The sequence below is a fragment of the Eretmochelys imbricata genome, chromosome 6, assembly GCF_965152235.1.
Source record: "Eretmochelys imbricata isolate rEreImb1 chromosome 6, rEreImb1.hap1, whole genome shotgun sequence".
Lineage (NCBI taxonomy): Eukaryota > Metazoa > Chordata > Testudines > Cheloniidae > Eretmochelys > Eretmochelys imbricata.
Window position 1 is genome coordinate 52,375,291 of NC_135577.1, and position 22,860 is coordinate 52,398,150.

A 22,860-nucleotide genomic window follows, 5' to 3' on the forward strand; every position below is an offset into this window, starting at 1 on the left:
AATCATTTGAAGCAGAAGAAAAACTGGATTTGCAAAAACTGTTGAAGACACTGGGACAATCTTAATGTTGCCATCCCTCACAGTTTTATTGCAAGTGACCAATCTTCACAATCTTATTGCAAGTCTCACAATATCTGGAGCTTTTCTTAAAGCCTAGCTTCTAGATCCATGTGATTAGACAAAAAAAAGTAGCGTTTTTTAAGCCCTCAGGGTTGCCGAGAAACACTTGAAAATGTGACCCCCAGTGCAACCTGCAGACTCAGAAACCAAAGGAAAATAAAAATAACCTTTTTAAAAAATTGTGATTTTTTTTTTAAGCCAAACTCAGGATTTGGGGGAGGAGAGGAGCTGTACAAGGCCACACCGCACAGAAGTCACTATTTTGAAGAGTGCACTGCCCTGCTCTCACTGGAGTGACCTCGCATGCAGGGTGTGTGTGAGGTCACACCAGCAGAGGCGAAGCATCAAGTTCTTCAAAATGGCAGCCCCCATCCATGATACCAGACAAACTGTGTTCAGTTTTGTCTCCATACTGGAAAGGGGACGCAACCACGGAAAAAGAGGGGTTTCTGGTTTAAAGCCAGATGAATGGCCTGCCTAGATGGAGGTCTTGCTCCAGATTCTGTTACCAGATCTCAATGCTGGCAGCAAAGCAGAATATTTGGTAGCATCATGTAGCTAGAAGGGAGTTGGAAGGTCTCAGGCCTGCTGTGAGAATAGTGGCTTCCTAAAATGGTGTAACTCATACGTTCCTATTGGTATTGCTATTAGGTTTCTAATCCTCTTGAGGCCACTACAGACAAGGGGCCTGATTCTTTTCTTGCTTAAGCAAGCAAAACTCCACTGGCTTCACAGCAGTTATTCCCCACTGATGCTAGGGTGACTAGGTGTCTGGTTTTGACCAGAACACACAGTCAAAAAGGGACCCTGGCGGCTCCACCCAGCACCGATGACCAGGCCGTTAAATGTCCTGTGGGTCTAAGGCAGGCTAGTCCCTACCTGTCCTGGCTCTGCACTGCGCCCCAGAAGCAGCCAGCAATTCTGGCTCCTAGACAAGGGGGACCCACCAGGCTCCGTACGTTACCCCCACCCTGACCACTGTCTTTGCACTCCCATTGGCCGGGAACCATGGCACAGCACAGAGTTAGCACAGGCAGAAAGCCTACCTTAGCCCCTGCACTGCGTCACTGACTGGGAGCCGCCAGGGATAAGCCCATGCTCCAACCCCTGCCCCAGCCCTGAGCCCCCCCCAAAACGCAGAGCCCCCTTCTGCACCCCAAACCCCTCATCCCTGGCCCCATCCCAGAGCCCACATCCCCAGATGGAGACCTCACCCCTCCTGCACCCCAACCCAGAGTCTCCTCCCACACCCTGAACCCTGTGTCCTCAGCCCCACCCCAGAGTCTGCACCCCCCTCCTAGTGAAAGCGATGGAGGGAGGGGGAATGTAGTGGGGGGGCGAGGGCCTCAGGGAAGGGGTGGGGCTAGGGCGTTTGGTTTTGTGTAATTAGACAGATGGCAACCCTAACTGATGCTGAACTTAGTCTCTAAGCACCTTGCCCTAGGAAACATACAACAGAGTGAGATTTTTAAATGAGTCACTGAAACGGAGTGTTGTTGCCACCGTGTTGGTCCCACACCTGAAGCAGAGCTCTGTGTAAGCCTGAAAGCTTTGTCTCTCTCTCACCAACAGAAGCTAGTCCAATAAAAGATATTACCTCACCCACCTTGTCTCACTGACACACACACACACACATTTTTCATCATACCAAGAGGGAGATACTTTAAAAAAAAAAAACCTACCTTAAAATTTAATCCCAGCAGGTGAGGGATTTCCCCTTCAAATCAGCATGTTCTGAGAGAGCTGATGCTTCCTGCGGTCTTAAAGGGAGGAGAGGGGAAAGAAGAAGAAGAAGAAAAAAGGCCTCTGCCACTTTAAATGACTCAGGAAGTAAAAACCAGGATGGCCTGAACTTTAAAAGTGAAAGTAGCTGCTAATGTGCATTGGGCCCTGCTGCTTGGTTTAAGGGAGCAACTGAGATCCCAGCACCCTGCTCATGAAAACTAAGGGGAGTGAGGTTATTTTGGCGTGTTAAATCCCAGTTGCTCAGAAGGTGGGAGACGGAGGGGGATCAGGCCGGGAGCTCAGCTAGAAACAGCAGAGGGATTGTGGCTGGAGAAGAGGAAGCAGAGCAACTGGGCCGTTCAAGTGTCGCAGGGCAGAGAGCAGCTGGAGGCTTGTGCTGGAAGCGGGGAAGCCGCTTCCCAGCAGAGAGGCAGCAGTTATCCCCCCGAGCTGAGAGCTGCGGCAGGAAAGCGACCAGGCCGGGCAGGGGGCTGCAGCCCCAGCCAGGCCACCCCGGGAGAGGCTCGCCATGGCCTCTGAGGCGGGGGAGCGCGCCGAGGAGCTTCCCCCCGACGGCACGTGCGATGTCTGCGAGCCCGATGAAGCCAAGAGCGCGGTGGGGGTGTGCGAGGAGTGCGGCTTCTCCTTCTGCCAGCCCCACGCCGAGGAGCACGGCCAGAAGTTCGCGGCCCACCGCCTGCGGGGCCCCGCCTCGGGCGGCGAGGAGCTGGAGGAAGAGGCGCCCAAGCTGGAGCGGAAGAAGTGCGAGGAGCACGGGCAGGAGCTGAGCCTGTACTGCAAGGAGCACGAGAAGATCATCTGTGTGCTGTGCGCCGTCACCGGCAACCACCGGCAGCACCAGCTCATCACCCTGGATGAAGCCTACCAGGCCATGAGGGTAAGCGCCCCCCCTCCCCGTCCCTGCCTCGAGCCTCTCCAACAGGGGCAGGGCTCCTCCTTCCTTCCCCCGGTTTCTCACCGCCCTGGGACCTTCTCCTCTGCTCTGGGGGTGTCGGAGGAGGAGCTCCACTGAAGTGGCAGCATTGCACCGATGTTGTGAGTGGAGCCCCATTGCACACCCTGGGGAAACTGAGGCGCGAAGAGGGGCAGTCGCTTCTTTGCTGGGCTGTTATGCAGTGTGTCAGTTTCAGGGTCCAGTATAGCCTGCCAGAATGTGCGTGGTGGTGTTAGGCCAGACTCACTGTTACCCCATGTGTCCTCACCCCTTATGGCTCCCCATCACACTGACCCATAAACAGAAGGCTGGAAAGAGATGGCGAAAGAAGGGGCAAAGGGGCTTTAGAGCAGGCCCTAGGTACCTCTTTAGGATGGTGTGATCTCATGTCTGCCCCATACCAGTGCAACAGATAGTCCACACTCACATATTGGGTGTTGGTTGCCTGAGATGGTCCTGCACTCCAGCAGTTCCCCATTGCCACAAGGTCCTTTGGGACTATGGCATTAGGGGATGTAAAATTAGGTTAATGTTCAGGACTGCAGTATTCTGCATCAGAAGCTGAACTGGCCCCTGGTACTCCTGAACAAGGGAGGCACAAGCAACCTCCCCTTCGCCTTTGTGTCGGTATAGAGGTTAATTCCCCTGATGATACCCAGGAGTTCATAGGCTATCATGGGCTTGATTTTCCTCTTGCACAAGTTGACACTGGAGTAACGCCACTGCTGCCAGTGAAGTTGCTTTTCAATCCCATCAGAACCTCAAGAGAGTAAGGCCTCTATCTTTTTGTCTTTACAGTGCACCCAGGAAACAGACAGAACCAAATTCTCTATTGTGTATTGCTGCTGACAATCCACATATAAGTCACAGCCAACTTTTTCAGTGTCGAGTTGTGAAGCTTTCATTTGGACCCATCAGTAGGCTGCATATTGGAAGCATGGTTGTTAATGCACTCTAAGGCCTGATCCATGCCGCAAAGTTTTATCTGTAAAACTTGCCTTCTGTTGGCCCACAGGCTGTATGCAGTGTGTTCCTTCTTAGAGATCCTAGGGAGGTTTTGTCTTTCAGCATTTCCATGCCTGCCCCAAAGGGATGGTTTGTGGTGTCTTTAATATCCTTGGCAAAGCAATAATTTCTGGGACCTTTTTCCACATACTGGCATCACATCTGACCTGCCCTTCGTCTGATGAGGGCATTTTCTATACTGAAATGAAGTGAGTTAGAAACGAAATCCCAGGGTCTGTCACTGCAGACTCAAAAAGCAACCAGTCAGACCAAGGTTCTTTTCTCTGCTTCTGTGTTACTTGGGGCAGCTACAGGGACATATGTGAGTTGGCCCCAGGGAGTTATCAATAGACTGCTTCTTTCTCCATCTCTTCCCACCCTTCTGTTTATGGGTGAGTAAGATGGGCAGTCATAAGGGGAGAGGACACATGAGACAAGAATCAAGAAAGAAGAGAGGGGGAAGAAAACATACATGGTTTAGAGAGTAGGGAAAGAGACCTGGTGAGATGGCAGCAACAGTGCTGGGGCATTGGCATGTGAGGACATAGAGAAAGGTAACCAGCCACCAATCAGTTGTAAAGAGCATCTCCAATGGTGGGACAAAACATGGGAACTATGGAATAAAATCCATAGGCAAGCAGCTCTCAGTAAATGTAATATTGCTGGGTTTCCTTGGGACAACTGTTTGTCCTCCCCTCCTGTATTCTATCTGTCTGCTCCAGTCTGATGTTTAGAGAGGCTATTGACATGTATAAGCCTCTTATTCTCTGAAGTGGGAAATTCTTGCATATTTCAGTAGCCTGCTGTTGCAGTGTGCCCTGGCAAATCAAGACACAGCTGGTAGTTTAATTTTAGGCCTCCCTTCTAGCCTTCATGATTGTTTTTCTGCAATCCCCTGAAAAGTGCTGCTCTGTCTCTTAGAAAATTAACACCATGTCTTTAAAAACTCCCACACTTCCTAAGTATCAAAATAGAAAGGGGGGGAAATACACAGACATGCTGCTTCCTCTTTGTTCACTGCAGATTTATTTGCTCCATTAACAGGCAAAATGACTAGCTAAAGGACTGGTAGCTCCTCTGGGTACATCTACACTGCAGCTACGAGCTTAGAGGGTCGAGTGGGCTGGAGATCCCGAACTCCAGCCCATGCTGCTAAGCCCACACTGCTATTTTAAGTGTGCTAACACAAGCTCTGCTAGCTCAAATCCATCTACCCAGGCTGAGAGGCTTGCTCCCTGCTGCAGTGTAGACATACCTTCGGCCTACCCTGCTGTTGCCTTTCAGCTGCACATTTCTGAAGCCTTCTCCCATAGTTCCATAAAGCATGGACTGGATGATTCAGGGGGATTGGTAGTAAGATATTAAAAGCCTCTAAGTTGTATCCAACTCATTAGTTGCTGTTGTTGATTAGCTGAGAGTTTCTACCATCTGATGGCTGCTGGGTGGCCTGTGTGAAATACATTTGTTGGCTCATTCCAGTCTCACGGTCTAAATAATAAATATTGCTAGTGCCCGTAGCGCTGTTGTTGGCAGTCTCAGCAGAAGGGCCACTGAGAGCAGGCTCCTCTCCAACTCCGAGAGTTGGTCCCTTTGATCTGGGTTGCAGCCCATGGGGAAAGCCTGTCTGGCTGCTTTCCTTGCATTGCCTGTTTTCTGTCTCAAGTTGGGACTTCAGTCTCCAGGGCTGTCAAGACAGCTCCTGTTCTAAGCACTAAATTCACATGCACAATGTTTTCTTGAAGAGGTGGGTGGGGGAGAGATCTACAAATTCTGCAGGAATGCTTCCAAGCCCATCCGTGTTTCAGTGTCTCAGATTGTTATTGTGCTTCCCTTAGAAGAAGTGAAAGCTTCTGTAACAAAGACTCCACTAGCTGCAATCCATCCACAATCCACCCATTCGCAGAGGTGAAGGGGCTGGATAACAGACTGAAATCTTGTTCTTGTTTGTCAAAGTCCTTCTTTGGCTAAGGGTTCCAAGTCCCAGAAAATTAAAGATGGGCCTGACCTGCTAAATTGGAATCTGAATCCAAGCATTGCCAGGGTTGGAGGAGGTGAAGGGTGGTGGTTCTGTTAATGAATTTTTGGTTTGAAAGAGAAGTATATGGTCTGACCCCTGGAGAGAATCTTATGTTTTTTTGAAATTGGTATTGGATTTTCTTTTGGCGCTCGAGTAGTTGCTGATTAGAACAAAGCAAGTAATGCAACAGGATTAATGAATGCCCATTTCATTGAGGGACTTATTTCAAATGTGCTGAACACCCATAGCTTCCAGTGACTTGAACTGGAGCTGTGGGTTCTTAGCATCTCTTTAAAAACAAGGGGTGGGATCCTTCCCCCTGCCCCCTCCATTCCAGCTCCTTTGTTCAGGGTAAAAAGGCTGAAATGGTGTAAGCGGCTCTAAAAGCCCCGGATCTGGAAGGGACAGGTCTGGGGCAGGTATTGTGGAGACAGCCATAAGGAGTCCTTGAGAGTTAGCCTTCACAAGCCCTGGCATTGGGGGCAGGGGTGACAGGGTGTGTTGCAGCAAGCAGACAGTTTGGGGCAGTGTTGCCAGTTTAGCAAATTTGTTGCTAATCTAGCATCTTTTTAGGTCTTCAAAAGATTTTTTTCAGGCTTTCCTGCACCAAGTCTCTGAACAGTGACTTATAAATAAGTTTGTGGATACTCTGATGACACTTGCTTTTGCCCATGCTCAGGGAGTGAGCTTCAGTTCCGGTCGGGCCTTGCTTGGAGTTGGAGGCACCTGTCCATGCGCACGTCAGGGGTGTCAGAATTTGGCAGGAGGGGAGCGAGGGGAAATGCAGTGACACCAGTTGCTCCTTGCATACCTGTAGGCAGCGGCAAGCAGCTGCTGCAGTCTGACCTGTTGTCACTCAGGACCCAGCTGTGTGGAGGATGGAGCCTCTGGCTGCAAATGGTCCCACTGGGCTCAGCAGGGAAGAGACTCTCAGCACTGAGCTACCTGCCTCCCCGACCTCTTGCAGGCACTTACCATGCAGCACCTTGCATTCCTGTAGACACGCAGCACCCACCAGCCCCTGGCATCCCCCAGACACCCAGCACACATCAATCCCCCCATAGACGTTGATCACCCACAGCCCTTTACAAAGGGTCATTTACGATGAATGTGGAATCAACATCATCTCAACACAACAACCAAATACAACTCAAATAGATCCTGAATCCTCTGTTGTGCAGCTGCGAAACATGGACATTATGTTGCTCAGACTGGACAAAGCTGGAGGCTTTCCACACAAAATGCCAACATCGTATATTGGGCATAAAGTGGAATGACTTTCTTTGTAATGCAGATGTTTACTGTTGTTCCAGTCTACAGACTACTGGGTCCATTGTCCATAACCGGCATTTTACGCTTTTCAGACATATCGCCAGAATGCCACAAGGCATTCCAGCAAACTCCATTTTCTGGGTGGCTTGTAACATCCAGGATATAATTCCACTAACTGAGGGGTGGAGGCGACCCAGAGGCAGTCCTCCCTCCCCCCCCCACATTACATGGGTGCATCAAGTCTGTTCCAACATCGAACTTTCAGTTGGTTAAGCCCTTGCGGCCACACAGGAATGGACCAAATGGTGAACGAGTGGTACGGCAGATTGTTCGGCTAAGCATTGAAGGAGAAGAAGAAGAAGCAGCACCACCTGTTTAGCGGCCTTACCATCTCCTACACAGAATCTCTTGTCTGTCTGTCGGCCTTGTGTTACCCATAATGCTTCCCCAGAGCTCTGTCCACCCTCCGGCACTTCACCCAGAACACTTAAATCTTGTTACAGTATATCTGAAAGGGGAAACCTTTGCATGAGAACAGTCGGGTCCTTTTGTTGAAAAGGACAGTTCTATCTCCGCAGCCATGTGGAAGAAAGGCAATTGGTAGTCTTGATGCCGGTATTCACTTTATTTAAAATTCAGTTTTAATTATTTTAAAACTCCAATGAGTGCGTCTATAGCTGTCCTAATGTTTACCACATCTATCAGAGAAGCAGCCTTTTTCTTTTTAGCTTTTATACTTGTGGATTTTTATTTCAAATTGCATGCTACAGTAGCATTCAAAAGTGTGACATTTACAACTGACTCCGCCACAAGTTGAATAAAACCCATACTGAATCGTTCAGGGGCACACTGATGTAATTCATATGTTGATCACCTTTTTCCAAAAATTACAAAAAGAAACAAGGAGAGAGGAAATGTTTCTTTAAAATGTGTCCCTGCAAACAAATCTATAAAGCTTTACCAAGTAGCAAGACATTTCAGTCATGTTTCAGAGTAGCAGCCGTGTTAGTCTGTATCTGCAAAAAGAACAGGAGTACTTGTGGCACCTTAGAGACTAACCAATTTATTAGAGCATAAGCTTTCGTAGGCTACAGCTCACTTCATTGGATGCATAGAATGGAACACAGAGTAAGAAGATATATATATATATACATACAGATAAGTTGGAAGTTGCCATACAAACTGTGAGAGGCTAATGTTGGTTACAAGACTGCTCCTGTTTAGGAAAAGATGGAGGGGCCGCCCCCGCTGAAGTCCATGACTTCACTAGCAGTGGAGTCAGGCATCAAATCCAGAAAGTAGTGTGGAGGTGGGGCTTCTTTGTACCATGCAATGACAGCAGCCAATAGAAAACGATCACCCGGATAGCCACAGTCTGATAAAATACAGGCTCTTGGGAGTTTAGAGAGAGTTTTTTGCTCCATCTGGAGACTTTTCAAGGTCCAGATGGTGACTTCCACTGAGTGGTGGTTGCAACACTGACCCAGAGCACAGCCCCTGGAGGTTGCCATAACTTAGGCTTTTAGCTATCTGAGCCCTGACCCCGTCTCTTCTTGGGCAGCATAGAATCGCACCCCTGGCACTTTTAAATTTTTTTTATCCCAAAGTTCACAGACTAAATTAACTGCATACACTCCTGGTTCATATTTACCCACATCTAACCATGTTGCTCCCATCTCTATTACAGATAAAGATACTAGGTGCAATTTTAATTTCCTTAGAGCACTGTTTCTTGAAACGAACTAGCAATTTCTCGTTGTTCATCCTGCTTCTTACTGAGTTCCTAGCAGGGTGTCTATATCTAACTTCACCTGCTATAGAAGTTCTGTCCTGCAGGATACTGAGTGCTCTGGACTCAGTGAAATCAGTGAGCATTGAGATTTCTCTGTACCCTTATTTGTGAAATGGTAGGCCTGCAGTACTAAGGATGTAATCGATCTGCTTCAGTCAGGTGGGTGGAGGGATAAAGTTGGTTAGGTTTTTGCAAACTTCAAATTGCTGGCTGTACTCCTGTATCCACAGTGGAGAGAGAATCTTTAATGGGTAAGAAACATTTTTAGCAGTGGCTTGGATTGTCCTAGTTTTAGAATGTGTGTGTTCAGACTCAACTCTCCTTTCCAAAAGAGCATGCTCCAAATAATGGCATTGATACCTTGTGAACAGGTGAGAATAACCAGCCTTGTATGACTTTCAAAAGTCATACTCTGATACCTTATTTATCCAAAATATTTTGGATGATGTTTTAATGCTATGGAAGAGCCACATGGCAAGTGAAACGAAATACTCAGGAAATGCCCCAAGCTGATCCTAATCTCTGAACTAGGATCGTAGGAGCTACTGTGGAGGATCTAGAGCACAGAAGTTTACATCAGATGGAACATGCTCACATCTCTCTGCTTTGACATTTAATGTCTTTTGAGAGGAAAAATGCTCTTGTTTTCTGTCTCTGGGTGTGTGATAAGGATCATTGGGATTGTCATAAATATAAAGGGAAGGGTAAACCCCTTTGAAATCCCTCCTGGCCAGGGGAAAGCTCCTCTCACTTGTAAAGGGTTAAGAAGCTAAAGGTAACCTCGCTGGCACCTGACCAAAATGACCAATGAGGAGACAAGATACTTTCAAAAACTGGGAGGAGGGAGAGAAACAAAGGGTCTGTGTGTCTGTCTGTAGTCTGTCTTTGTCGGGGATAGACCAGGAATGGAGTCTTAGAACTTTTAGTAAGTAATCTAGCTAGGTACATGTTAGATTATGATTTCTTTAAATGGCTGAGAAAAGAACTGTGCTGAATAGAATAACTATTTCTGTCTGTGTATCTTTTTTGTAACTTAAGGTTTTTCCTAGAGGGGTTCTCTATGTTTTAATCTAATTACCCTGTAAGGTATCTACCATCCTGATTTTTCAGGGGGGATTTATTTATTTCTATTTACTACTATTTTTATTAAGTCTTCTTGTAAGAAAACTGAATGATTTTTCATTGTTCTCAGATCCAAGGGTTTAGGTCTGTGGTCACCTATGCAAATTGGTGAGGCTTTTTATCCAACATTTCCCAGAAAAGGGGGGTGCAAGTGTTGGGAGGATTGTTCATTGTTCTTAAGATCCAAGGGTCTGGGTCTGTAGTCACCTAGGAAATTGGTGAGGCTTTTTACCAAACCTTGTCCAGGAAGTGGGGTGCAAGGTTTTGGGAAGTATTTTGGGGGGAAAGACGCGTCCAAACAGCTCTTCCCCAGTAACCAGTATTAGTTTGGTGGTGGTAGCGGCCAATCCAAGGACAAAGGGTGGAATATTTTGTACCTTGGGGAAGTTTTGACCTAAGCTGGTAAAGATAAGCTTAGGAGGTTTTTCATGCAGGTCCCCACATCTGTACCCTAGAATTCAGAGTGGGGGAGGAACCTTGACAGGGATGCTGCTTGCATTGTTTAAATCACTCTGCCTTCTGTCTCCTGTCAGACTAGTCCTTCAGGACACTTGCCATTGGTACCTCATTGGAAAAACTTCTATTTGGAAACAATCCTGCTTATACCATATTTTAATAGTTTATTTGGTTGATTACTTGGAGCACCTGTATACAAATAAGATCTTTGTTGCTTTTGATTTTTGTCTGTTCCTGCTGCTTCTGCCTCCTTTTGAAATCCTAATTGTTAAGGGGCTTATTCCTTCACCCACTTCCTTCCCTGGTCCTTCTCGCATGAACAGAGAGCAACAATACCCGAAGTCCAAAGGTGCAAACAATTCGATGTTTATTGGGGTGAACTTCCAGCGAGCATGATTCCTTCCTTAGTGTCCCTCTTCCCAGCTCTGACACCACAGAGGCTTACCTGTGTCCCTGTTCCCATTTCCCCCTTTAGCTAAACATGATTCCAATTTCCCCACCCCCATTCCCTGTTCCCATTTCCCACCCACGCACACACTCACTTCCTGATTGACTGCAGATTGTATAGTAAAACTTGAGATCCGCTTAGCTATACCTTAACCAATCATTTTCCTGAAATTTAACTAACCAATCCTAACATATTGTAACATGATTATGTAACCAATCATATCCCAGCACCTTAATTAGTTTACACCCAGCAAAATTAATTATACAGCAGACAGGAACAATCATAGAACCAGTCAGATTATACAGACAAACAATAGCAAAGTGGGAACTCTAGTGACAAAACAATACAGAAGTGAGGATTTCACATCCCAGCTATTGATAAGTGAGTTCTTGCCAGACAGGATGCTATCCGACGAAGTAAGCTGTAGCTCACGAAAGCTTATGCTCAAATAAATTTGTTAGTCTCTAAGGTGCCACAAGTACTCCTTTTCTTTTAGCGAATACAGACTAACATGGCTGCTACTCTGAAACCTATCAAACTAAGTTTCCTTTTACATCTTCTAGGCACTTCCCTTTCTCTGGAGGCAATAGGCATTATCAGGACAGGATTGTATTCCTAACAGCCCAATAGCACCTTCTTTCAATGTGACTAGTTTGGAATATGAGGATGTGACCGGTCGCTTCCCAGCTTATGGCTGCCTCCGTTGCTTAGCCAAAGGCCTTAGCCTAAGAACAGGGCCTCAGACTGTCACAGTAAGAGAAGGACCTTACACTGGCAGACAGTGATTTTGATTCTTTCTTTTATACCTAGCTAAGTGATAAGAATACACCTAAATTCTTAGAGTCTAGGCCTTTACAGACAGGCGTGAATATCTATATCCTAACACTAATCTGAACGTGTGATGTCATAATTGATTGCTCAAGGAACAGAGGATACTATGCCTGGAAACTGACTGGGGCTATATGAACACCTTAATTAGGTACGCTTCAATGAGGAATGAGCAATAGAAGCAGATGACATTGTGAACACAGTATTTCTGTTTTGATGCAGCTGTCCTAAGTAATACTTCCTTTTTTTTAAAGGAAGACATCGGAAACATTCAGTATAAGCAGAATCATCCTGAAATGGAGGGGTGCATTTTGGGCTAAGGGACAGACCGTGACGGATAGAATGGGAGCAGTTCAGAGCGGCTCCTCAGCAGCAATTACTGAAGAAATCCTGGCTGGTTCACCCAGGATACTTTCAGGAAGCAAAAGTTGCATCGCTGTTGCCATACCTTTTGAAAGAAGCCATTGCCCTTTGCAGAGGCCCAGCCTTCAGCTAAATCACTCCAGCCCTTGCCTCATCTTTTCCCATTTTAGAGCATTATCAAACCTCAGGAGCAACAGATGGGGTTTGAGAACTGGAGGATTGGGATTGTGGCTAGCCCTTGCATAAAACTGCACTGTTCCTAGGCTAGGGATTGAACTGGGGGGAGGAAGGAGTGCTATCCTCCCAAACACTGCCCACAAACCAAGCCTTGTCCATTCTGAGGCAGAGTGCAAAACGAAATAGACCAACCCTCCCCTCCACCCCAGTCCCATTTTCAGCTATTCTGGGTTTGGCTCAGTGATGTTTGCATATGTCTTTCCATTGTACAGAAGGAGCAGTGGGAACAGCACCCCACAGGACATGGCCACATTGGGTTTGTCTACACTGCAGCTGGGAGTGAGCCTCCCAACCCAGGAAGACAGATTTATGCTGGCAGGGCTCAAAGTAGTGCATTGAAAGTATCAGTGTGGACACTATGGCTCTGGTGGAAACTTGGGCTAGCTGCATGAGCTCAGATCCAGGGAGTCGGTTATGGCACCCGAGCTGCAACGTCTCGCTGCTATTTTTGCACTCTAGCTCAAGCCCTGTTAGCATAAGTCCATCCAGAGATGGCTGATACCTGCTAATGGGTGTGGAGGGGTAGGAGGCACAATTTAAAGGTCCCCTCCAACAGCTTGAGTCATGCGTCCCCCTCTTCCCTCAGTGGCCCCTCCCTGCAGCTTTCAGGTGTTTGCTGCTACTTCTCCCCGTGAAGCTAAAGCAACGGCCCCTCCCTGTAGCCCCCAGCTGTTTGCTGGTGCCTCTCCCCGTGGTTGCAGCTTGCCAGCTCCAGGAGCTGCTGCCCAAGGAGGAGGCCTGGCTGGCAAATGCTGGCATAAATCTGTGGGGGGGCACATGTCGCCCCCCCCCCCCCCCCACGCATCACCTCTGAGTCCATCTACCCAGGCTGGAAGGCTCTCTCCCAGCTGCAGTGTAGACAAACCCAGTGTGGCCCAACTACAATATGGCTCTTCCTTGGGGGGGTTGGACCGCACCCCCAATCATGGTTGGACTCAGTTGGTTTGTTGTCTCTTGCTTGTGGGGCTCTTGGTTACTGCCTGTGCTGTTTTTCCTGTGTGCTTTGGGGATGCTGCTTCTGCCCCCACAAGCAGGCAGTAAGAATTGTTGGCACTGTATTTCTGACTAGCAGTGGTGTCTGTCAGCTGGAGGTATCAGAGGCTCTAGGTTGTGGTGTGTCTGTCTGTCTCTCTTTTTCTCTTGGCTTTTGAGCCCAGTCATGTATTTGTATTTCGTGCCAGGGCCTCTCTGACCAGTGGTGCTGGTGACAACACAGGGTGGTCGCTGAGGAGACGAGGAAAAATTCAAAATGGCAACTGGCAACAAAAAGTCCTGGCTTGCTGTGCAACTACAAGCATTTCTTGCACTGGAGTTGTGGGTAGCCTCTGCAGAGATGGACAATGAGGCTTACTTGCTTTCTTTTATCCCTTCTGTGCTGGTATAATAGAATGTTTTCCATGAGGTGTCAGTATTCTGATAGCTGCTGTAGATAGGTCTGACCCATGTCTTGGAGAAAACTGCCTTAAGATTGCTGTTTAACTCTTGTATTTGTCACTGCGATCATTCTCTGCAAAAAGTAAAATTACACTTATTTGAGAGGAACAGTTGAAGCAAAGGAAACGAATATTCCAGGGATTCCATAAGTGCCTATCACTTCACTTCTCTCTCCTGAAGTATGAACTCTTGATTGCTTCCTTAATTAGTTCTTTCCTTTTTTAATCTCTCTCTCTGCTCCGATTTATAAATGGATATACAAAAAGTGCAAGATTAAATTATCAGGCAGCCAGTGCCCATAATAGAATATAAATGTTACATGGACCCAGGCCACCCATTCTTGCAGATCCTTAGTAAGAGCCTTATCCTGTAAAGTGCTGAGTGCCTCCTGCAAGTTACTGAGCCATTGGCTTTAATACTAATTGAGAGGCAATGAGCATCTTCTAGGATTGGACCCTAATTCAGTGAACATGGGTGCAGCTGAGCCACGAGACAAAGCAATGAATGAGTCAGCCTGTGCAATTGCATTTAATTTTCATTCCAATAGTTTTCCCAGCTCACTTGGCGGCTTTTTTTTTTCTTCCCCTTGTGCCTTTTGCCTGAACAAAAATAGTCCTAGAAGAGAAGGGAAATGTATTAATGGGCTCACTGCAACATGGCTGATAGAATTAGCTGAAAAATTGCTGCCTCCCATTGTCCTGTGAAAATCCTTGTTGTGCTTGGTAGAGTTAAAACGAGTACTGTTTAGTGACCTCTGTCCTCCCTTCCTTGTAGAATAGAGAACCCGTTGACCTGAAGGTGGCCATGCTGGAGATGGTGGAAAGGTTAAAGTTCAAGTGTGCAGACCCTAAAGTAAGTTACTGAAATGAATGTTTGTTTGAATGCGCGCACTCTCTCTTTCGCCTTTCATTCTCCGTGAGCTAAGTGCAGTATATTGTTAATGACTATCTGAATCGTACATTGAGATCTAATTAAGCATGTCAATCAAAACACAGAAAGCAGACTTCTGATATGTCATATGTTTTCCCCTTCTATTTTATGACTTTGAACATACAATCATTAATTGTTTTCCCTCAACTGCAGACAAGTGTGTTGTTAATTTCCTTTGCAGTAGCACTTACCTTAGAGGCCCACACCCACTCTAAAATCAGTGTAGCTAAACGAACTGTGAAAGGTCCACAACAAGCTGTACTGTTGCTAAGGTGGCACCAGAGAAACATGATCTATTGGGGAAACTAGGACAACAGTCTTCCTTCTGTCATCCAAGTGGAGATGATAACCAAGAGAATGTGCTAAGGCTCCACGTGACAAGGAATCTTGTCAGAAGATGTAAAGGTGACAATCTTCCTGGGAAAACAGACCTCCTGGAAAGAGAAGGGAAGGTATAACCTTTCAAGTGTATGTATTCCAGTGCAGAGTCAGGGAGTGGACTAAGAACTACCTACTGGTATACGGTGTTATTAACATGGACTCCCACTTGCTAGCCAAAACACTGCAATGGAAGTGGCATCTGCAAAGCTTCATTTGAGGGCCTGGGAGCGGTGGTCAGAAGGGGAAGCCACAAACGGGAATTATCATTGACAAACAACCCAGCAGGAGAGAGGAAAGAGGGCTTCTACTTCTCAACATTGTGGAAAGTATAAGGCATACTACATCAGCAAAATTGAGGCTAACGTGGTTTATACAAGTGCTGGGAGCTATTCTCCTCTTGGAGGTGGTTTTATTACAGTGCTGGAGCCGCGACTACACAGCCACGGATGCCACAGCAGCGCTTTAACGTCAGCTGTGTAGACATACCCTTAGACCAGCTATCAGGAAAAACTTCCAAGCGGCAAGATCTATTAGATTATGGAGGAGTCTCCTAAGGGAAGTTGCAGCAAGTCCCATTGCTTGATGTACTGAAAACACAATGGGACAAAATAGAAGCATAACAAAGGAGCCATAATATATAGAGTATAGTAGAACCAGTCAGTTACCAACACTAGAGTTACGAACTTGCCAGTCAATCACACACCTCATTTGGAACCAGAAGTACACAATCAGACAGAAGCAGAGACCCAAAAAAAAGGGGGAGGCAGCGGGGAATAAAGCACAGTACTGAGTTAAATGTAAACTACTAAAAATATAAAGGGAGAGCAGCATTTTTGTTCTGCATAGTAAGATTTCAAAGCTGTATTAAGTCAATGTTCAGTTGTAAACTTCTGAAAGAACCATAACATTTTGTTCAGCATTACAAACATTTCAGAGTTACAAACATCTTGGGAATGGAGGTTGTTTGTAACTCTGAGGTTCTACTGTAGGTGACTGGGTAGATCTTCCTTATCTCTTATCCTGTGCACTTATATTCTCTTGAAGTTTCCTGATTGTTTCCATATTTCCCTGCAGTTGCTAAATCATGTATTTACTTATTTGTAAGTACTTCCAGGGTTTGCATAGTGTATGGTAATTGTATTCTGCTTGCTCCACGCTAAGGGGTGTTCAGTACTGGAATTCCAAAATGAGCTGGAGGAAAGTTGTGATCAAATGGACACTGAGTATACCGTACAAGATCATGGACTGTAATGTAAAAAATTTTCTACTAACACCCAAATCTCACGTTAACTGGGCTTTGGTACAGTAGCTGGGGTGGCTGACTGCCCCCGTCCATTGTGGCCAACATCTATTTTTCCTTCTATAATAGACTATTGTGTGACCTGAGATTTTTTTTTTTTTTCCCTCTGCTGTAATTCTCCTGGAACATCTGCTTGAACCAGAAACAAACGGCTGTTCGTTCTCTGGATACTGCGTCGTTGCCTGAATGCTCTGGCCCAGAAATCATCCAGCGTTTTGTTCCTGTAGCGTTTTTTCCCTGTAGCACTACAAGACTTGATTAATCCAAATGTTGAAGTCCCGCAGGCACTGTAGTTATTTTTAGCTTTAGAGCTCTGCAAAAGGTGAATGAAGATTTATGATTTCATCTAATATAAATCTAGAAGCTCTTCCCTTCCCTGCTAGGACTTGGATGGATTCCAGCAACCTCCTCCCCTCTCTTAAATAGCCTTTTATTTCTTTAATTATAAAGTTGAGAAGGGCCAGTGACTCCTTCAAGGTCCTAAGGTGCATGGATAAAATAGGTACAACATATAATGTTAGGAATTTCTGCGTATGGCTGCTTTCTTTTGGGGATTATAAATTGGCATTTGCAAACACCCATTTATTTTGTGCATTGGTTCGATGTCTTGGGGGTGGGAGGAAGAGGAGGCTGGAGTGGTGAGAGAGACTGGTTAGGCTAGTGATGAACCTTAAAAAGTTTGGAGATCCATTTTGGATGCTTACCTAAAGTTCTAAGGATCACTTATTTGAATATCTCCTTAAGAATGGCCTCCATCTTTATGCCACCTTTCCATTTCCCTATGTACTTCATCTTTTACAGTTGGCTTTCAGAGACGCTGACTCTTATTCTGAGGGGATAAACCTTAGAACAGGGGTCTGCAACCTTTCAGAAGTGGTGTGCCGAGTCTTCATTTATTCACGTTAATTTAAGGTTTTGCGTGCCAGTAATTCATTTTAATGTTTTTTAGAAGATCTGTCTTTATAAGTCTATATATTATATAACTAAACTATTGTCATATGTAAAGTAAACAAGGTTTTCAAAATGTTTAAGAAGCTTCATTTAAAATTAAATTTAAAATACTGATCTTATGCCGCTGGCCTGCTCAGCCCGCTGCCAGCCTGGGGTTCCGTTCACTTAGGCCAGCAGCAGGCTGGGCGGGGCCTGTGGCCAGGACCCTGGCTGGCAAGGGGCTGGCAGCCAGAACCCCAGACCAGCAGCGGGTTGAGAGGAGCTGGCAGCCGGGACCCCAGACTGTATAGCTGAGCCCGCTGCCAGTCTGGGGTCCTGGCCCTGCCCACACAGAGTGGGTACCTACCTTCTCCCTGGTTCTAGCCCATTCTCTTCCTCTCTTTGCACTGAGCACAGGGCTGGGGGTGGAGGAGCAGGCTGGAGGTTGGGGTGTAGGGTCTGGCCAGGAGCTAGAATGAGGGAGGGGGCTCTGTGTTGTGGCGGGAGGTTTGGATGTGGAGTGCTTACCTGGGCAGCTCCCATTTGGTGCGAGGGGTGCAGATGAGAATGTAGGGAGAGGGGTAGGAGCTCCCGTTTGGAGCTCAGGGTCAGAGTGGGGAATGTGGGAGGTGCAGGGGTCAGGGCAGAGGGCTGGGGGTGTGGGCTAGGGTCCTGGGGTTGCTCCCAGCCCCTTGCCCAGAGCGGCTCACGGCAGGGGGCTGGAGGGGATATGCCCTGATTCCACTCCACGGCCCCTTCCCCCCCCCTCTTCTCCGCCTCCTCCCTGGAGCAGCACGAGTGCTACGGCTCCACTCCTCCCCCTCCCTCGCAAGGGCCATCAGCTGATGGGCAGAAGGGAGGGAGAGGACGAGGGGCAGGAACCCAGCACACTGGGGGAAGAGGCGGGGGAGGGGGGAGCTTGCCTGCCCTGCAGCAGCAGCTGGCAGGACCAAGCTTCTTCACCCTGCCCCTGCGGGGGCAGAGAAGACTGGGCTGGGGCAGGCAGGATTTTTAATGGCTCGCTGCTGCCTGCTGGGGTCCCGGCCTGGGTTCGGCAGCGGCCTAAGCGGGGCCAGTGGCTGGGACCCAGCAGGCAGCAGCATGCCATTAAAAATTGGCTTGTGTGTCATCTTTGGCACGCATGCCATAGGTTGCCGACCCCTGCCTTAGAACATAAGAATGGCCATATTGGATCAAACAAATGGTCCATCTAGCCCAGTATCCCATCCTCTGACAGCAGCCAATACCAGATGCTCAAAGGGAATGAACAGAACAGGGCAACCATCAAACGATCCATCCCCTGTCATCCAGGGTGTCCTTAGGCAGCCAGATGCCTAGGGACACCCTGACTATTTTGTCTAATAGCTATTGATGGACCCATCCTCCATGAACTTATCTAATTCTTTTTTGAACCCAGCTATAGTTTTGGCCTTCACAACATCCCCAAGCAACAAAGTTGACTGTGCATTATGTGAATTAGTACTTCCTTATGTTTTGTTTTAAACATGCTGCCTATAAATGTCATTGGGTGACTTTGTTCTGTTTGGCTCTTGTGTTATGTGAAGAGGTAAATAACACTTTCTCCACCCCAGTCCTGATTGTATATACCTCTGTCATGCCCTCCCACGCCCCCTTCGTCATCTCTTTTCTAAGCTGAACAGTCCCCATGTTTTTAATCTCTCCTCATACGGAAGCTGTCCCATGCCCTTCATCATTTTGTTGCCCATCTCTGTGCCTTTTCCAGGTCTAATATACCTTTTTTGAGATGGAGCGACCAGAACTGCACACAGTATTCAAGGTTTGAGTGTACCACAGATTTATATAGTGGCATTACTGTCTTCTTATCTACCCATTTCCTAATGGTTACTAACATTGTTCGCTTTTTTGACCGCTGCTGCACATCGAGTGGATGTTTTCAGAGAACTCTCCACAATGACTCCAAGATCTCTCTCTTGATGGTAACTGCTAATTTAGATGCCATCATTTTATACGTGTAGTTGGGATTGTTTTCTAATGTGCATTACTTTGCATTTATCAACATTGAATTTCATCTGCTGTTGTGTTGCCCAGTCACGCAGTTTTGTGAGATCCCTTTGTAACTCTTCACAGTCTGCTTTGAGCTTAAATATCTTGACTAATTTTTGTGTCCTTTGCAAACTATGCCACCTTACTGTTTACCCTTTTTTCCAGATCATTTTTGACTATGTTGAACAGCACTTGTCCCAGTATAGATTCTTGGGGGACCCCGTTATTTACCTCTCTCCTTTCTGAAAACTGACAATTTGTTCCTACTCTTTGTTTCCTGCCTTTTAAACAGTTATTGATCCAGGAGAGGATCTTCCCTCTTAAAGAAAAGGAGTACTTGTGTGCGGCACCTTAGACACTAACAAATTTATTTGAGCATAAGCTTTCGTGAGCTACAGCTCACTTCATTGGATGCAACTCCACTTAAGAGCCTTAAAGACCTTGTCAAGGATGTTATGAAAGTCCAGCTTCACTATATCCAGTGGATCACCCTTGTCCGCATGTTTGTTGACACCCCCTACCCCAAAGAATTGATGTGGCATGATTTCCCTTTACAAAAGCCATGTTGACTCGTCCCAAACAGATTGTGTTCATCTATTTGTCTGATAATTCTGTTCTTTGCTATAGTTTCAACCAATTTGCCTGGTACAGATGTTAGGCTTACTGGCCTCTAATTGCCAGGATTGCCTCTGGAGCCTTTTATAAAAATTGGCATCACATAAGCTATCCTCTGAACATCTGGTACAGAGGCTGATTTAAGTGATAGATTACATACCATAGTTAGTAGTTATGCAGTTGTATATTTGAGTTGCTTCAGAACTCTTGAATACCATCTAGTCTTGGTGGCATATTACAGTTTAATATATCTGTTTGTTCCAAAATCTCCTTGATTGGCACCTCAATCTGGGACAGTTCTTCAGATATGTCACCTAAAAAGACTGGCCTAGGTGTGGGAATCTCCCTAACATCCTCTACAGTGAAAATCAAATGCAAAGAATTTATTTATCTTCTCCACTATGGCCTTGTCTTCCTTTAGTGATCCTTTATCAGCTTGAGAATCCATGGCCCCACTGACCGGCTGTCTGCTTTTGATGTACTTAAAATTGTTTTTGCTACTAGGTTTTTGCTAGTTGCTCTTCAAATTCTTTTTTGGCCTTCCTAATAATACTTTTACATTTGACTTGCCAGAGTTTATACTTTTTTCTATTTTCCTCCATAGGATTTGACTCCTAATTTTTAAAGGATGCTTTTTTGCTTCTGCATTTTTCTAGTTACCTTACTATATATAAATATATATTTAATTTGAGGCTCTATAATAGTGTTTTTTAAAAGTTTCCATGCAGCTTGCAGACCTTTAACGCCTGTGACTGTTTCTTTTAATTTCTTTGTAACTAGTTTCCTCATTTTTGTGTACTACTTTTTGAAGTGAAATGTTACTAGGGTGGGCTTCTTTGCCATTTTCCCCCTTACAAGGATGTTAAATTTAAGTATATTATGGTTGCTATTACTGAGCAGTTCAGCTATATACACCTCTTGGCTTAGATGCTATGTTCCACTTAGTACTAAATCAAGAATTGTCTCTCCCCTTGTGGGTTCCAGGACCAGCTGTTCCAAGAAACAGTCATTAATGGTTCTAGAAACGTTAAATCTGCATCCTGCCCTGAGGTGACATGTACCCAGTCAATATGAGGGTAGTTGAAATCAGCCATTATTATTGAGTTTTCTATGTTTAAAGCCTCTCTAATTTCCCTTAGCATTTCACTTTCACCATCACAGTCCTAGTCCAGTTGTCAGTAGTATATTCCTATTGCTATACTCTTGTTATTCAAGTATGGAATTTCTATCCATAGAGATTCTGTGTATAGTTTGATTCATTTAAGAGTTTTGCTATATTTGGTCTGAGCTTTCTTTCACATATATAGTGCCATTCCACCACCAGCACGACCTACTCTGTCATTCCTATATATTTTGTACTCTGGTATTACCATATCCCATTGATTATCATTGTTCCACAAAGTTTCTGTGATGCCTATTATATCAATATCCTCATTTAATACCAGGCACTCAAGTTAACCCATTTTAGTATTTAAATTTTTACCATTTGTATACAAGCACTTTTTAGTTGTCTGCCCTCCAAATGATGTCATTGAATGGGACTCTTTTTCATTTGACCATTTCTCTTCAGTTCCTCCCTGTACTCTATCAACTTCTATCCTCTCCTCTTTGCTAGGATATAGAAAATCCCTGATAATAGATCCTCCACTATAGGATGCATCTGTGTGAACTGTGTGCTACTCCATACCTGTCAGCTTTCCCCCAGCCCTTAGTTTAAAAACACCTCTACGACCTTTTAAATTTTACATGCCAGCATTCTGGTTCTGTTTTGTGGTTTAGGTGGAGCCCATCCTTCCTGTCTAGGCTCCTCCTTTCCCAAAAGGTTCCCCAGTTCCTAATAAATCTAAAACTCTCCTTTCTACACCATTGTCTCATCTATGCTTTGAGACTCTGCAGTTCTGCCTGTCTAACTGGCCCTATATGTGGAACTGGAAGCATTTCAGAGAATGTTACCATGGAGGTCTTGGGTTTTAATCTCTTACATAGCCGCCTAAATTTGGACTCCAGCACTCCTCTCCTACCTTTCCCAATATCATCGGTACCTACATGTATCATAACCACCCGTTCTTCCCCAGTGCTGCACATAAGTCTGTCTAGTTGTCTGGAGAGATCTACAACCCTTGCATCCAGCAGGCAGTTTCCTTGGAGAAGAATTATTTGGTGTGGAGCCTTTGGAACTTGTTTGTTAGCCTTCAGGCCCACCTTTGCTTCTTGTCTGTGAAGCGATGTATGTTGGCTGTATAACAGCAATGTAGGCAGGTTAACTTTTCTGTTTGTGTATTTAACGGGTTTGTCAAAGGTGCCTAGAGAATTGGATGAGGCCATTGTATGATTATATAATAAAAGAAATCCAAACAAAGAATGAATAAAAGGCCCAGACTAAAATTGTAAAGTTCTTCTAAAATGCTGGCCATAAATACAAGCAACAGCTTCATGGCTTTGTGACCCGACACATGCTCAGCAGCTCATTGGCCAGCCTGGTTAACAACCTTTCTGGAGCCAGCACAAAAAGGCAGCAACAGTCCCCGACTTGTCTAAAAGGGAAATAGTTGCAGGATGTACCTTTTTGTTTGGTAGGGAAGGAGAAGCAGGAAGGGGAGAAGGTTAAATGGCCTTTTTTAAATGTCAACTTTATTTTTTAAAGCCGTGAAGAGTTCTTGGTCACCTCTTCTGTTTTATTGTTACTGACAGAGAAGCGTGGACTTTAAACAGTTCAATACAACTAAAATATTGCCTCTTCATCTAAAGTTTTAGCAAGTAGTTTTCAGAAACGGTCTCTGCCAAATGGTGATTCATTTGCCTGAACACCTGATTATGAGGCAAATTCCATTTTTGACGAGCAGAGCTGTCAGACTCTTTTTCCCTATAGGAAACTACATTTCATGTTTCTAGTGCCAGATGATAT

The 22,860-nt window shown here is 45.8% G+C and overlaps 1 protein-coding gene across 3 annotated transcripts in view; it reads left to right on the forward strand.

Moving 5' to 3' along the window:
* The first annotated feature begins 1,982 nt into the window (after nucleotides 1-1,982).
* The window catches only part of TRIM44 (tripartite motif containing 44), a 99,090-nt gene continuing 78,212 nt past the window's right edge, over nucleotides 1,983-22,860 (forward strand). For all 3 annotated transcript variants that reach the window (XR_013346336.1, XR_013346337.1, XM_077818543.1), the window contains exons 1-2: nucleotides 1,983-2,743; nucleotides 14,549-14,626. Coding sequence is in view for 1 of the 3 variants with exons in the window: in XM_077818543.1 (XP_077674669.1) it covers nucleotides 2,375-2,743; nucleotides 14,549-14,626 (447 nt within the window). In the remaining 2 variants the exon portion in view is untranslated. The remainder of the gene's footprint in view (nucleotides 2,744-14,548; nucleotides 14,627-22,860) is intronic.